Source organism: Astatotilapia calliptera, chromosome 4 (assembly GCF_964374335.1).
Source record: "Astatotilapia calliptera chromosome 4, fAstCal68.1, whole genome shotgun sequence".
NCBI lineage: Eukaryota > Metazoa > Chordata > Actinopteri > Cichliformes > Cichlidae > Astatotilapia > Astatotilapia calliptera.
Window position 1 is genome coordinate 23,852,238 of NC_137425.1, and position 17,049 is coordinate 23,869,286.

At 41.5% G+C, this 17,049-nt stretch overlaps 1 protein-coding gene across 1 annotated transcript; it reads left to right on the plus strand.

The window, feature by feature from the left end:
* The first annotated feature begins 429 nt into the window (after positions 1–429).
* On the plus strand, positions 430–11,226 carry LOC113021101 (adenylosuccinate lyase-like). Its single transcript, XM_026165549.2, has 12 exons — positions 430–801; positions 2,357–2,560; positions 2,648–2,692; positions 3,010–3,089; positions 3,201–3,372; positions 3,471–3,517; positions 3,629–3,719; positions 4,625–4,694; positions 4,773–4,911; positions 10,079–10,259; positions 10,574–10,750; positions 10,896–11,226. The coding sequence occupies exons 1-12, from the start codon at positions 682–684 to the stop codon at positions 10,980–10,982; spliced, it is 1,413 nt and encodes a 470-aa protein (XP_026021334.2). The 5' UTR covers positions 430–681; the 3' UTR covers positions 10,983–11,226.
* The last annotated feature ends 5,823 nt before the right edge of the window (positions 11,227–17,049 follow it).

The window sequence follows — 17,049 nt, forward strand, 5'->3', positions numbered from 1 at the left end:
CACAGAGAGACTTGATGAATTTAAGAATCTTATGATTTAATAAAGAAATTTGCAGACTTGCACAGAGAGGGTAAAATTATGATGACTGATAATGGAGATGAAGACAACAGACGATGAGGACAGGGAGGAACAGGGGTTTAAATGCACCAAGGAGACAGTCAGAGGGAACTCGGGAGAACGGGAGACATTTAAGGATGCAGGGACTAACAGAGACAGGGAAGAAGTCTCATCATGACGAGTAAAGTTTACCTTGCCTGGATGGGCAGCTCTCTGGGTGCTCAGCACCCCCAAAGCTCTGATCCTAGAATCGCCCCTGGGGTTAAATCTGAAATTAAACAAATGGGAGATCTTACCCTTAACACTAGATTTACCATTGTTGTGAGTGCGCGCTAGTGATGTGCATTTATACAGCCGTATTTCGCACATGACTATGAAAGGCGGAAGAGAAAGTAGTTCCTTTGAATGTAGACAATCCGAATGTTATAGTTTCTTTCCACTGTGTTCCTGTTAATGATAAACTACAAATTTACTGTAAATTACTAAAATATCGATATTTTAATGTGAGAATTGATTCCAGAACATAAATGATTGGTATCGGAGGAATCGATATTTCAGGATCGATCCGCACATCACTACTTAAGATCCTGTCGCTACCCCGCAGTGTTCACTTTTCTAGCAACCATGGCCGGAGCCGGAGAGCTGTCCAGCTACGCCAGCGAAGAAATGCACTACAACTTCAGCGACAAAAAGAAGTTCATCACCTGGAGGAAGCTGTGGATTTTCCTCGCCAAAGCGGAAAAGGTTTGATATAATGATCTGCTGATACAAGCTTATGAAAGAAGTCCGCGACCTTTACAGAGCCCTATCAAGTTTCCTGCTCTAAACATAGTTATAAGGAGGTCTTACGAGTCGTGTGGATGCTACCCGGTGCTGACTGAGCAGACTGTTACCGTCTTTGTCTGGAGGTCATAGGTCATATTTTAAATGAACATTTGGCTACGTCCACACGTACCCGGGTATTTTTGAAAATGCAGATTTTTCTATGCGTTTGCACCTTTTGTCCACACGTAAACGGCGTTTTCGGTCACTGAAAACGGAGATTTTTTTTTTAAACGCCTGCCAGGGTGGATATTTTCAAAAACTCAGTTTTTGCATTTAGGTGTGGATGAAGAAAACGGGAGAAAATGCAACATCAAAGTGTGCGCCATTTTTGACGTCACACTGTGCGCCACGTTATTTCGGTGAAATGAATTTCTACAATACTGTTAATTGTACTCTCTACAGTGTCTAAATGCTTAAATATACACAGTTACTGCCCCTCTACACATAGGACTCGGTTCTGCTTCTATGCCCCATCTTTGTTTACTTCTAGACTTCTGATTGGCCAACATTTCTACACGGTAGGAATATATCGCCAACTGTTGCTTTGGCATGTTCCTAGCAGCGTTTTCCTTCATTTTTGCGTTTACGTGTGGACGGGATTATTTTTTTGAAAACGGAAAATCTGTTTTCAAAAATACCCGTCAACATTATTATGAGATTCTAAAATTGAAAATCTGCAGTTCGTATTTTCTATCGCAGAGCCACGTGAGCTTCGACACGCATGCGTACATGTTCTGAATCATTTGAACAGCTGCTGCTCTCTCGACAGCGAATGTTCCTGTGAACGAAAAGCTCTTCAAGTGGGAAAATTGGTAACAGTAACTGTGGCTAAATGCTGTTGTGTTTGTGCTCTCTTCTCTACTGAGGTTTTATTTGACCAGTCTGACCTATGACCCCTTTGACTGGCGCGAGGTACTTGATTATCTGGAACCTTTCTGTAGTGCTGTAGGAATCACGTGACTACGGTGTCCCAACAGAATACAGTCCAGTCTAATCAGCATATTGAGCGCCTGTGCCGCCTCATGAGGACAGCACATGATGATCAAAACTGGAGAAAAGAGATGCTAATAGACAGACTACTGACTAATGAACAGCAGGCTGTTTGCTATCAGCTTAGCAATGCAAGTCACTGACTTTTACCCAAACATCCTTTCCATCAACAGAAGAGCCAATACCGCAAATACATGTATTTATAATAAAACATGTATTTACATAAAAACGTATTTGCATTTGTAACTGTTGATAAATATCTTAAAAGTAAAGAACTGTATTATCAAGAGTCAAAAAGCTCCACATAAAAAGTTGTAAGCAGCTTATAAGTAAACTCTGAAAATGAAACCCTGCAGGAAATGGTTCAGAATTCATTCTGTAACTACAAGCACTTTTGTTTTGCCAGCTCTAAACTTTACGAGTTGCTTGTAGGAACTCTTCCTGTTTGTCATCATGTCTCTGTGTTCAATGTTCTCCTCCTCAGGCTCTGGGTCTGCCCATCACTGATGCTCAGATTGCAGAGATGGAGAGCCATGCAGAGGACATTGACTTTGCCGTGGCGGCTGAAGAAGAGCGAAAGCTGAGGCACGATGTCATGGCGCACGTCCACACCTTTGCACACTGCTGCCCCACAGCTGCTCCCATCATCCACCTCGGAGCTACGTCATGCTATGTGGGAGACAATACTGTAAGTATGACTATTGCATAAATAAACCCAGCAGTGATGAGTTTTGACTCTTTAAAGCTTCTCACGTTTGTCATTTCTGTTCTTCAGGATCTCATTGCATTGCGTGATGGCTTCAACATCCTCTTGCCTAAGGTGAGACTCACCTGTTTGTCCAGAAATTCTATGAAAACAGTGCAAATGAATATATTAATATCAAACAAGCTTGTCAGCTAGTTTTTTGGTTTTTACAGTGAGTCCATTTAAAAAAAACAGGGCATTTTCATTGAATTGAATTCATGAAAAAATATATTTAAAGATTACAGGACAGGCATTGCAACATGTTGGTTACATTTATTACGCATCTTCACTGCTTCTGGGAGCTAAAGATCAAAGCTGGCTGTTTGTAGCCCACGATGTAAAATAAGTTTGACACCCTGATTTGCATCATTAAAGGCTTGTTTTTCCTGCAGCTGGCCAGAGTCATCGACCGGCTGGCAAACTTTGCAGAGGAATACGCCGACCTCCCCACGCTCGGCTTTACACACTTCCAGTGAGTCCGACTGCAGCTGCAGTGTTTTCATAGGCCTTCATCAGACTGATGGAGCGGTCTAACTTTGATGTCAAACACACCCACTGTGCCCCTCTCCTCCTCTCTGTACAGGCCTGCCCAGTTGACCACAGTGGGGAAGCGAGCGTGTCTGTGGCTGCAGGATTTGGTGATGGATGTGAGGAACCTGGAGCGAGCCCGCGATGATCTACGTTTCCGTGGAGTCAAGGGGACCACAGGCACCCAGGCCAGCTTCCTGCAGCTCTTTCAAGGGGACCATGACAAGGTATAAACAACCATAAGAACCACGTGGGTGATTTCTGAAGTCCCACAGCACCGTATTGTGATGACTTTTTAATGTCAGTTTTCCTTTTGTGCCCCCAGGTGGAAGAGCTTGACAAGATGGTGACAGAGATGGCTGGCTTTAAGAAGTGAGTATCAAACTCCTGTCTCCAATGTTGACTGACATGTTTTTATAACATGGTCCAAGTAGGAACAGTTTGAAACACTGGCTATAACTCATTTGTTCCATTCTTATCCAGAGCCTACCTGGTGACTGGACAGACGTACAGTCGTAAAGTGGATGTAGACTGCCTGTCCACCCTCACTAGGTTGGGAGCTTCTGCGCACAAGGTGAGGAAATGTCTCCATTTAGTGGTGGTTAAAGAAACTTGGGCCTTGAGCTCAAGCTTTTCAAAAAGCTGATGTAACTGAGTCTAGGGCTGCACGATTAATCGTTAGAAAATCGCAATCTTGATTCATACTTATGTGCGATCTCATTTCCAAATGACAACGATTTAAAAAGGAAAAAAAAAGACGACGACGATTGTATCGCATTTTGATCCGGGACGTAATCTGCATGAAAACAAGCGCTCACTCTTCCTGCTCAACAAATGACAAGGGCGGAGCCTTAAACCACAGATACAGAAGCTGTGCCATGTGATGATAAAATTAGCAGGGAAACAATGGAGTGCACGTCAGGGATGACGAGAAAGTGACAGGAGAAAATCCGTCCCGGTCAACCACCCAAACATCAATAGCGAGAACCTTATACAGCGCTTCCCTATACACATCGAACTCCCGCGGGCACAAAGAAATTACGGAGGCTATCACTTATCACCTGACCAAAGATATGGCTCCCATCAACACTGTGCAAAACGAGGGATTTAGGAAAATGATCAACACCCTAGACAAACGCTACACAGTGCCATCCCGCAACTATTTTTCTATTGTTGCACTACCTGCTCTATACACGCAGCGTCGAGCAACGGGGGAGACGGAATTTCAAGCAGTACAACAGTTTGCAGCAACAACAAAACGTGAGACATTTGTTGTTTTGTTTATTTATTGTTTTTATGTTCAGTCTCAACTGTTATGAAGTTGATGTGCAGTCAATAAGTGCAATAAATATTTATACTGGAAAAGAAAATCGTGAGAGAATCGTGATCTCAATTCCAAGCCAAAAAATCGTGATTATCATTTTATGCAAAATCGTGCAGCCCTACCTGAGTCTAAACTTTTGCTGTCATCTGCTGTAGATCTGCACAGACATCTGCCTGCTGGCCAACCTAAAAGAGATCGAGGAACCTTTTGAGAAGGAGCAGATTGGTACGTTCGCTCATTCAAAAGCACTTTTCGCCTGTTAAACTGTGCCTCAGCCTAAAGCTTTGCCTGCTCCTCTTCCAGGTTCCAGTGCTATGCCCTACAAGATGCATGCAGAACGCTCCTGTAGCTTGGCCCGACATCTGATTGCGTTGATGGCCGACCCCCTGCAGACTGCCTCGGGCCAGTGGCTGGAGAGGACACTGGATGACAGCGCCAACAGGTCAGCCAACACAGACACACTTACACTGCTGTGAATTTGGTATGATGCAGTTCTCCTCTGTGAAGTAGATATCACATCAGTGTGGAAGCGTACAATAAATAGTAGTGAACAATGATTCCCAATTACAGGGTTTGTACGGGTGCTTGAAATCCTTAAATGCTTGAATTTTAATATTGTCTTTTCAAGGTTTGAAAAGTGCTTGAACTTCAGATGTGGAGCTTAAACGTTCTTGAAACTGTATTTCACTCACCACAAATAACTCTGAATAGTTTTCTTATCAGATAGAGAAATTAAATGAGTTGCAAAGTGTAAAAGCAACATTTCTCCGCCCGGGCTGCCGTGCACCTCTGCATGTCAGTCCGTTTCTAATGTCTGACTCCGCCCCGCACAGTCAGGGATGAGTGCACTAACATGTTGGTGTTTTAATGAGTGTTCGATGGAAAACGACAATGGCGGAGTTTGCGCTCTTGAGACACATGACAGGAGAGTCCTAGTTAATAATTTTTGAGAATGTATACATGACATATGCCAATTTTTTTTAAAACTATTATTATTTTGCTGGCTATCAAATTTTCTGGAGAAATGATTGAAATGCACTGAGTGTAATGCAGTATGGCAGCGCTATTACAGTAGTTAGTTATGGCATTGTGATTTATGGAATATGCTGTAAACTTAGCTAACATTACTTGGCAGTAGCAGTAATGTGAGTTTCTTCACTCAAGTGAAAGCTTTAAACATTAGCCTGATACTTAACTAGCCAGCTTAAGGAAATAATGGTAATAAGAGGCACTGATCCATATGGGCACAAAGAATGGCCACTTTTTTGTGCTACTGAAGTTCCCTGGCTTTCATTTAATCTGTTTATTGTGAACACCTACACTGGCTTCAAGCTCAGACTGAGGTCTGTGGGGCACTATCAGCCACTGAGACAACAGACAAATATGTTTTAATATATGAATATTTCATACTTTATGGCTGCCTGTTTATTAAAGGGAGATGAACAATTCATTATGTTCAAAGCGTCTCCCAGTCAGTGCTGTTCTCCATGACTGTCTTACTGTGCATGATGTTATTAGCACAAACACTTTAAAGATAATCATTTAGGACTTTAACAATAATACAGACAACAATGTAGTTAAACAACTTACAGTTAGTTTTATTGGGAATTCACTTTAACCTGTTAGGCCTCCAGGGGTTTTCTGAGCTTTCTGCTTGAAAATGAAATGACTAAAATAAATGGAGTATTTCTCCACAGTTACAAACTGTGTATGCAATCTTGCTATCAAAATAAAGCTAACACTTGTGAGATGTCATCAGAGGTGTAAATATTACTGCAGATGATACTATGTTATAAGTTACTGTGACTCAAACATAGAAAAAAATGATTTTTTTTTTATATCTCACACCTAATTAAAGTATTTTAAAGCATTTAACACCTTTGAAAATGTGCTTTGGTTCACATTCAACTCCAGAAAATCATATATCAATATGGATATTACCTGTCCACAGATTCATGGTGAGGTAACTGCTCTTTAACGGTTTGGCGTCTTTGCTTTGTTTGGTGGTTTTAGAAAATGGTCTGAAATTCAGGTTTCTGTGGACACTACTCATGTCAGCATTTATATTGTCTTATCCCTCCTCGTGTTAACCGATTAAACGCGATCTCCTCCCTTTTGCCCTCGTTTTTGGGGGCGTGAGTGCTTAACTAGTTAAAATAGGAGACAGATGGTTTTTTTGGGGGGGGGGTTTGTTTTTTTGTTTGTGTAGCGTAGGACAAATGTCAATATCTGATGAGAAGACTTATTAATTTGGCCTTGCTGTGTATTATTGTGATGTTTGGTGCAGTTTTTTTTATTTGGTGGGGTTGTTGTTGTTGTTGTTGTTGTTGTTGTTTTTCTTTTTTTTTTTTTTCTTTTTTCTTAAAGTGGAAATGAATATCTCTAACAAGTTTTGTTCACATTTGCGCATCTTAATTTCTAAGAGAAATGTGTTTTTGTTTGTTTTTTTTTTAGTTTGTACACTGTATGCATTTAAGACGACCATTTCCTTTTTCAGTATTTTTGTGTGGTGCATTTTTCTGTTTTTAACAAAAGGGGAACAAAAGACATTTAATTTGACCTAAGATCGTTTGTTTTAATTAGCATGAATGCTTTTCAAGCATTCACAGTATTGTTCTTCTAATCTTTATTCTTCCATTTTATTATTTTATATTCCGTACTGTTTTGTTTTTTTTGTACTCCTACGCCTTCAAAACAGTTCAACTTAGAAAAACCATTCAAACACTATTAGATTCCTCTTCTTTTGGACATGACTGCTTCTATTCTCTTTTTTTTAACATTTATATTTTTAATTTTATTCAACTTTTTTCAACCAAAATTTCCCATGTATTTCAATGGGGAGACCCTTCAAATTCTCCTTCAACACACTTCTATTTCAACTCTAACTACTTCCACATACAATGGGGCAAAAAAGTATTTAGTCAGCCACCGATTGTGCAAGTTCCCCCACCTAAAATGATGACAGAGGTCAGTAATTTGCACCAGAGGTACACTTCAACTGTGAGAGACAGAATGTGAAAAAAAAAATCCATGAATCCACATGGTAGGATTTGTAAAGAATTTATTCGTAAATCAGGGTGGAAAATAAGTATTTGGTCAATAACAAAAATACAACTCAATACTTTGTAACATAACCTTTGTTGGCAATAACAGAGGTCAAATGTTTACTATAGGTCTTTACCAGGTTTGCACACACAGTAGCTGGTATTTTGGCCCATTCCTCCATGCAGATCTTCTCGAGAGCAGTGATGTTTTGGGGCTGTCGCCGAGCAACACGGACTTTCAACTCCCGCCACAGATTTTCTATGGGGTTGAGGTCTGGAGACTGGCTAGGCCACTCCAGGACTTTCAAATGCTTCTTACGGAGCCACTCCTTTGTTGCCCGGGCGGTGTGTTTTGGATCATTGTCATGTTGGAAGACCCAGCCTCGTTTCATCTTCAAAGTTCTAACTGATGGAACGAGGTTTTGGCTCAAAATCTCACGATACATGGCCCCATTCATTCTGTCCTTAACACGGATCAGTCGTCCTGTCCCCTTGGCAGAAAAACAGCCCCATAGCATGATGTTTCCACCCCCATGCTTCACAGTAGGTATGGTGTTCTTGGGATGCGACTCAGTATTCTTCTTCCTCCAAACACGACGAGTTGAGTTTATACCAAAAAGTTCTACTTTGGTTTCATCTGACCACATGACATTCTCCCAATCCTCTGCTGTATCATCCATGTGCTCTCTGGCAAACTTCAGACGGGCCTGGACATGCACTGGCTTCAGCAGCGGAACACGTCTGGCACTGCGGGATTTGATTCCCTGCCGTTGTAGTGTGTTACTGATGGTGACCTTTGTTACTTTGGTCCCAGCTCTCTGCAGGTCATTCACCAGGTCCCCCCGTGTGGTTCTGGGATCTTTGCTCACCGTTCTCATGATCATTTTGACCCCACGGGATGAGATCTTGCGTGGAGCCCCAGATCGAGGGAGATTATCAGTGGTCTTGTATGTCTTCCATTTTCTGATGATTGCTCCCACAGTTGATTTTTTTCACACAAAGCTGCTTGCCTATTGTAGATTCACTCTTCCCAGTCTGGTGCAGGTCTACAATACTTTTCCTGGTGTCCTTCGAAAGCTCTTTGGTCTTGGCCATGGCGGAGTTTGGAGTCTGACTGTTTGCGGCTGTGGACAGGTGTCTTTTATACAGATGATGAGTTCAAACAGGTGCCATTCATACAGATAACGAGTGGGGGACAGAAAAGCTTCTTACAGAAGACGTTACAGGTCTGTGAGAGCCAGAGATTTTCCTTGTTTGAGGTGACCAAATACTTATTTTCCACCCTAATTTACGAATAAATTCTTTACAAATCCTACCATGTGAATTCATGGATTTTTTTTTTTCACATTCTGTCTCTCACAGTTGAAGTGTACCTCTGGTGCAAATTACTGACCTCTGTCATCATTTTAAGTGGGTTAACTTGCACAATCGGTGGCTGACTAAATACTTTTTTGCCCCACTGTACGTTGACAAAGAGCCACCATTCAAACTTTGACTTCAGTTCCAGTTTAAGTTTCATGATGTTTTTTCAGCCGTTTCAGAGTTTATAATGGGTGTATGGGACGGAATGTTGGGGCTAGAGTGAGACAGCTCAACTGCTAGAGTGAGAGGGGGGGGGGATTAATCTTAAAATCTTATCTCTAAACTGCTGCTGTGTCCACAGCGTTTGCTCTACAGCCACATTTTACCCTCAAAACATAGACAATGTTGTTCTCTGTCCAACACAGTGTCTTTCAAAGCTCAGAGATGTAAACCTTGTAAACTGTGTGGATCCAAGTGGAGGGATCACATTTTAGTCATTCAGTGATTCGAAGAATATGACCTTTTAATATTCATTCAGATGTTTTCTGACTCCAAATAGTCTTTTCTCATTTCTTAGGTTTATCTAATTTACATTTTAAACATTTTCAGCTCTTTTCCAACTTCTCTGTGGATGTCAGCTTTTAGCAGTTCAGCTTTTTTGTTTTTAATCTCATTCAACATTTTTAACTTCAGCAATTAATTCATTTCAGTGCATACATTAAGATTCAAGCATTCATACTGCAGTTTCTTCAGAAAATTCACTTTCTAGTTATTAAATGGTCTTCCTAAGGTGGTGCTAAGTGAAACATGCATTAATTTTTTTTTTATTAATTTTTTTTTGGTAATGTACTGGAAACGCTTTAAAATGGACCTAGAAAGTGCTTAAAGTGTTTGAATTTGACCCTGAAAAATGCATATGAACCCTGCAATTAGGAGTGAGTAGCCCACATGGAGTGCCACAGTGACTGCCCACTGTGGGGGGGATTTCTCCTTCATTTTCCCACTGACACTTCAGGAAATCCATGAGAGTTTGAGGCCTTGAACCAAGTCAAACAGCTAAGAGAGGAATTGTGGCCATAAAGGGAAAACGGAAAAGAAATCAAGAGTAAAACACGATGTACATAATTGCGTTAATGGTTAAAGAACTACACATCCTACAATGCTTTGCACATTGTTACCCAGGATTCAGTGGTTGAGTAAAAAGCTGTTACTTATGATTACTGATGGTTTCTTTCCTCTCTTCTCTGCCTTGCTCCTGTGCAGGAGGATCTCCCTGCCCGAGTCCTTCCTGACAGCAGACATCATCCTCAGCACACTGCAGAACATCACAGAGGGTCTTGTGGTCTACCCCAAAGTCATTGAGAGAGACATCCACCACGAGCTGCCCTTCATGGCCACAGAGAACAATATTATGGCGATAGTGAAGGCAGGAGGCAACAGACAGGTAGGAGAAAATGCCCTGTGAGGAGTTCTCCTCTGTGAGTCAGAATGGACACATTAATAATAGTTTTGAACATAACTGGATGAATGCATTTTTGCTTGATCAGGAGAGATGGTTTACTGGGCAGAAGATGCCAGTGGTAACCAGAAAAACAGATGACTGAAGTGAGATCATCTTACTGACTAGTAACCAGTGTTTTGACCATTTAAATGAAGAAGCTGATTACCAATAACCAGACCTGACATGGAGACCCAACAACATGGCTGTTAAAGTCAGCTCCACCTTAATGTTTCTGTTTTTTCCTGTGTCTCCTTCAGGAGTGCCACGAGAAAATCCGTGTTCTCTCCCAAGAGGCAGCAGCTGTGGTTAAACAGGAAGGTGGAGACAATGACCTGCTGGTCAGAATCCAGCGAGACCCCTACTTTGCACCCATTCTAGGGCAGCTGGATGCTTTGCTGGACCCCAAGACCTTTATTGGGCGTGCTCCACAGCAGGTACAGCATGAACAGCCTTATTTTTGTTCAGTCTGACAACAGATGAATGTTTTCAGCCAAGCTGCAGCTCCCCTATTACTGCAGCTGTGTCTGTTGACCCCCTTTGATGATAGTTTGTTTTCTTGTTCCTGCTCCTCTTCTTCAGGTGAAAACGTTCCTGGCTGAAGAAGTACGCCCCCTACTGGAGCCGTATAAGGCCAATATGGACGTCAAGGTTGAGCTTGTGCTTTAAAACATCAGTGATGTCTTAAGCTGGTTTTATGGTCGAGCAGAGTTTGCTGTCCACTCCACTCTAGGGACTGACCGTCTGTCTGCCTGGAGCGAGCTCTGTTGTCAGATGGAGGCAGCGCACAAAGTGTGTGGTACAACCAGCGTGTGGGCCGCTCTTGCTTGTACTGTTGTTGGTCAACCAGCCGCGGTGGAGAGAAGTTATAACAGATGAGATGAAGCGAGAGCATTAAAAACAGTAAAATGTCCACTGCAGCCACTGTGTGTTTTTGTTTTTATCTTTGAAGTTTACACAGACGGGCCATGAGACCAGCATTACTCCCACTGACATGGGGAACACTTTGAGTGGCACATTTTGCAAATATTCTGAAGTAAATTCTGCGACTTTTAAATAGCCCTATCAAGTCCCCTGGTCTTAATAGACTGTTAGCGCACAGTAAAAAGAAATGGTGTATAAGTCAGGAAACACTCGGCAGTTCCAGAGTTGCATTTTATCAAAATAATATCAAGAAAAAAATCATAAGGAACCCCATGTGTACCCTATACAGCAATACACTGAAAATTCGAAAAATTTTCATGAGTTTTTTAATATTAGATAAATGCAACTGATAAGCACAGATTTTTCATTCTTATATGCTTGGGTCAGCGCTAATGGTAGCAAAGCTCTTTCTCTGCAGGGGTCTGGAAAGGATTTTCCAGGGTGTGGAGCTGGGTCTCCAATTCAGTGAGCCTGACCTCCAGAACTGTAAATACACAACATTCCTTTCAAGTATCATTATTGCCTAACAAGGCAGAGAAGTAGCAAAAGATCTGACACACTGAGGAAAATACAGGACAAACAAGTGAAGGAGCCACAGGCTCAACTACAATCTGTGATAAGCTTGCAAATTCAAAAGGACAAAGTGAATGAATAATGTGAATATAATTACCAGGTGATTCAACGAATTTGACTTTTTGCTGGCAATGTGGACCAAGCTCTCATAACGTGCCAGAATATCTTTTGGAGCGACCTCAGAGCTGTGGCATCACTCGGCATCATTTCATGGACTCGCCATAAACAGCTGTGAGAGCTTGTCAGCTTGGTGCTGAGGCCACAAAGAAGAAGCAGAGCCGTTTCACATAGAGAAGTCTACGAGATCAAAGGCTGACTTGTTGGCAAAAATGGATTAAAATTACACGAAATAACACTGAGGTGTTATTTTTGCAGTCCAGTACAAGAGCACCTGGCTGCAGCCACTGGGAGCACCATATTGCGACCTCCACACTAACCGGAATCACGTAACTTTGAAATAAATTTGGTTCTAAGTGGGGTTTTTTTTGTTTTTTTTATAATTGTACAAACTAACAATTACAGCGCATATCTTACTAATCGAAAAGATATGTACACGTATAGGTGGTTAAGAACAAAGCAGCCATCGAACAAAAGAACACTATAGGTCAGAAATAAAATAAAGCAGCATACAAGTACATTAAGTGACCTTCAATATAAAAGTTAAAAAAACAAAAGTACGCACACACAGTCTAGCTACATCAGTTGAAAAGCAGCATCAAAAATTCAAGTAAGGTGTGAGCTTTAAGTTACACTTGTCTAATGAAACCTTCAATAGAAGGACTTCATTTTTAAAGCCAGCAAAAATCAGAGTAATTTTCAAGAAGCGACATTTATGAATGAAAAATTTTGCAACTATAAATAAGTTGTTAATTAATAATTTATTTATTTTTTCTGTTTGTAGGCAAAATCTAATTACTTGAAAGGTTATAGAAGGGCGCTCAATATTTTTAGAGGTTAACCAGTACTGAAAATCATCCCAAAAAGATCTGGAACTTTCACATGAATACAAAAGGTGCTCTGTAAAGAGTGCATGCGTTCGTATCTACAGGGTGGGCCATTTATATGGATACACGGTAATAACATGGGAATGGTTGGTGATATTAAAGTCCTGTTTGTGGCACATTAGTATATGTGAGGGGGCAAACTCCTCAAGATGGGTGGTGACCATGGTGGCCATTAAGAAGTCGGCCATCTTGGATACAGCTTTTGTTTTTTCAATAGGAAGAGGGCCATGTGACACATCAAACTTATTGGTAATGTCACAAGAAAAACAATGGTGTGCTTGCTATTGTTAAAGTGATTTTCTTTTGCTTTAGGTGGAATTGGAAAAGACAGATACTTAGTCAAAAACCTCGAGTTCTAATCTTTAAACAAATATTTTCTTTTTAATTGAGAAGGAAAAAGTTGTTTGGTTAGAATTGTCCTTAAAAATGTATTATTGCATGCCTTTCCTTTAAATTGACGATCATCAATAATTAATGACGGTTCACGAATTATAGAGGAAGAATAGGTTAAACTGGCTTAAGCCATCTGAGTCATTGCAGGGGGAATGGCTTTCACAACTTCAATGAATTTACTTTGAGTACATGATAAGCCATAATTATCTATGAATTTATTATACGATACTACATTGCCGTCATTGTCTAAAAGGTGTAAAACCGTCCAAATTCCATGATCCATCCAATCCTTATAAAAGATGGATTTTCGTTTTATCAAAATACATCTGTTGTTCCAAATTGAATTTGTATGTGGAGAAAAATTATGCTTGTTTTCCAGTACTGGAGAACCTGTTTATGAAACTTGGATGATTTAATTGGTAATTTGGAAATTTCAAAGTCGCACTTTAAGAGAAATTCAATGCCACCAAGCTTCTCGAAAATTACTTTGGGGAAATAAAACCAAATACTGTTTGAATTATTTATGAAAGATTGCAACCATCTGAGTTTGATGGAACCATCCATTGCTTCAAAATCAATCGCATTCAAACCTCCTTCTTCAAATGACTTCACTACATCATTCTTCCTAATATAATGTTGCTTGTTTCTCCAAATGCAATTAAAGTTAATTTGATTTATATTATTGATTAGTCTTTTGGAAACATATGAACATTGTGATGGATAAATCAGTCGAGAGATACCTTCTGTTTTAGTAAGCAAGACGTGTTCAAAGATGGAGAGGTCTCTTTGTAACCAGCTGATTAAAATCTTTTTAGATTTCTGGGTAATATGATCAAAATTTAGATTTTCTCTATTATTTGTATTCTTTAAGATTATAATACCCAAATATTTAATTTCAGTTTTAATAGCTATGTTAAGAGAGATACTGGGTTTACAATCATGAATAGTTAATAATTCGCATTTTCTAATATTCAGGTACAAACCAAAGGCCTTTGAAAATAGTGAAATTTCATTTAGTGCGAGAGGAACCTGTGACATGTTCTTTAAAAAGTGTAGTATCATATGCTAATTGACTTATGATCAATGGGGCTCCCATCAAATTCAGTGGTTGAATATTTGGATTGTGTTTCATAAAAATAGCTAAAAGTTCTGTTACAATAATGAAAAGTAACGAAGAAGCTGGACACCCCTGACGGATTCCTCAACTGATGTTAAATCATTTAGACCAGGGGTCAGCAACCTTTAACACCCAAAGAGCCATTTGGACCCGGGTTCCACGCAAAAGAAAACACTGGGAGCAGCAAATACTTTTTGACATCTAAAATGAAGATAACACTGTATATATTGTTTTTTACCTTTATGCTTTGTGTGAACAACTAAGGTGTGTTACTTATGAAATCCATGAAGTGCTACAGAGAAAATTACATTTTATTTATGTAATTAACACATTTTGAACTCCTAAAGAAATATAACAAAAGGAAAGACACCCAGCTGAACTAAAATGATCCAGCAAATAAAAACTGTTGTGAGCCGCCACCCTCATATAGCCTTTGGGCTTTTGGAGCCTTGACCTGACTTTTAAAAAATAATTGAAAAAAAGTACTATGCTGCTAAAAGATGAAAAATAGATATTTGCAAAATTCTGCCTAAATATGTATTTTACCTGGTTAATGTGTGTGGAGGGCGTGGTCTGCAGCGCCACTGCAGGGGAGGCGGACGCACCTGAGCGGGACCCGCAATCACGCCTCGCCGCCTTAACATCTGTGCTATCTATGCTGTTGTGTTGGTATGTGTCGGGCTGTGAGCTGCAAAGCTACAGCCGGCTGTATGCGTACAGCAACCGTGTGTGAAAAGTGGTCAATAAAGAGAAGCTGAAAAGTGTGTTTATACAGTCGGGTCTGCCGTGATATGTTTACAATGGGACTTCTGCTCCTGAACCTCTGCGCACAGCGTCTGCAAATCCGGGCTGTACGAAGTCAGTTTCATCTTTACGCAGGACAGTAAGCTGTCATCTGTGAGGCGTGAGCGGTGTTTGTTTTTAACATAGTTCACGGTGGAGAATAGCTGCTGACATAATGTGGATCCGAAGATAATTGGCCTACCTGGGGTTGAAAGTCTCGATAAATGCACAGCGTTTCGGCAGGTATGCCGGGTTCCGCCAGTGTGACGCTTATTTTGAGCGATGAAAAAATAATAGAATATAATTTTATTTTTATATTTCAATCTCACAATAATCTTCCAGAACTACAAGTTAAAAAAGAACTAACATAATCCATGATCCATGAATCCATGATCCAAGATGGCGCCGCGTATGGATGCCCTGGTGCTTCAGTGCGTTACTTCTGTTTTGTTTTTGTGCATAACTTCTGTGTCTGGGCACTCCTCTGGATATTCTTACACCAGAGAAGAGCTTCTTAACCACAGGACTACAACACCTGTGGATTTACTTCCAATATTTGTTGCATCTGCGGCAGATTTACTGCAGACTCTGATCAGGTAAGCGAGCCGGCGCACTCGTGCGTCTGAGGAGACGTGGACTGCGAACTGCTCTTCCTGGGATCTTCCTTTCCAATGTACGCTCACTCAGGAATAAGATAGATGAGCTGGCCCTGATGAGAAGCATGAACAGAGACTTTGCCTCCTCCTGTGTCTTATGTTTTACGGAGTCGTGGCTCTGTGAGGACATCCCGGACAGCGCGCTAAAGCTGGAGGGCTTTCATCTGCTGCGCGCGGACCGGCAGGCCTCTCTCTGGTAAGACCAAAGGTGGAGGTGTCTGCTTCTACATTAATAGTGGCTGGTGCACAGATGTAACAGTGATTGCTCAGCACTGCTCTTCCTCTCTGGAATACCTTTTTATTCACTGCAAGCCGTTTTATTCTCCGCGGGAGTTTGCTTCATTCATCCTGGCCGCTGTTTACATCCCGCCAGATGCGGATGCGCAGGCAGCTCAGTGCGCACTCGCGGAGCAGATACTGCACATGGAGCGGACATTCCCGGACTCTCTCATCATTGCTCTTGGGGACTTTAACAAAGCCAATCTGAGCCATGAGCTTCCCAAATACAAGCAGTATATTAAATGCCCGACCAGAGAGGAGAGGACATTAGACCACTGCTACAGCACGATCAGCGGGGCCTATCGCGCGGTGCCCCGCGCTTCACTCGGACTTTCTGACCACGTCATGATCCACCTAATCCCCGCGTACAGACAGAGGCTGAAGCTCTCCAAACCTGTCGTGAGGACCAAAAAACTGTGGAGCAACGAGGCTGTGGAGGAGCTTCGCACGTGTTTGGAGTCTACAGACTGGGACACAATGAAGGCTGCTTCTAACAGCTTGGACGAGTTTACGGACACTGTCACCTCCTATATCCACTTCTGTGAGGACAGCATTGTGCCATCACGCACCAGGGTCAGTTATAACAATGACAAACCCTGGTTTACTCCTAAACTCAAAAAGCTGTGGCTGGAAAAGAGAAAGGCGTTCAGAAGCGGAGACAGGGACTGCTACAGAGAGGCCAAGTACAGGTTCACTAAAGAAGTGGACATTGCTAAACATCAGCACTCTGAGAAGATGCAGCAGCAGATCTCAGAGAATGACTCGGCCTCTGTGTGGAAAGGTTTTAGGAATATCACCAACTACAAGCCTAAAACCCCCCACTCCACTGATGACTTGCTCTTGGCCAACACCCTTAACGACTTTTACTGCCGTTTTGATGAGCCATCAGGCAGCCTTCACACCTCCAACGGCCCCAACAATAGAGGCACTTTGGACACTCATTCCCCCACCTCTCCCCCCTCCATAGAGCCATCACCACCTTCAAACTGTTCACCTACAACACCCCC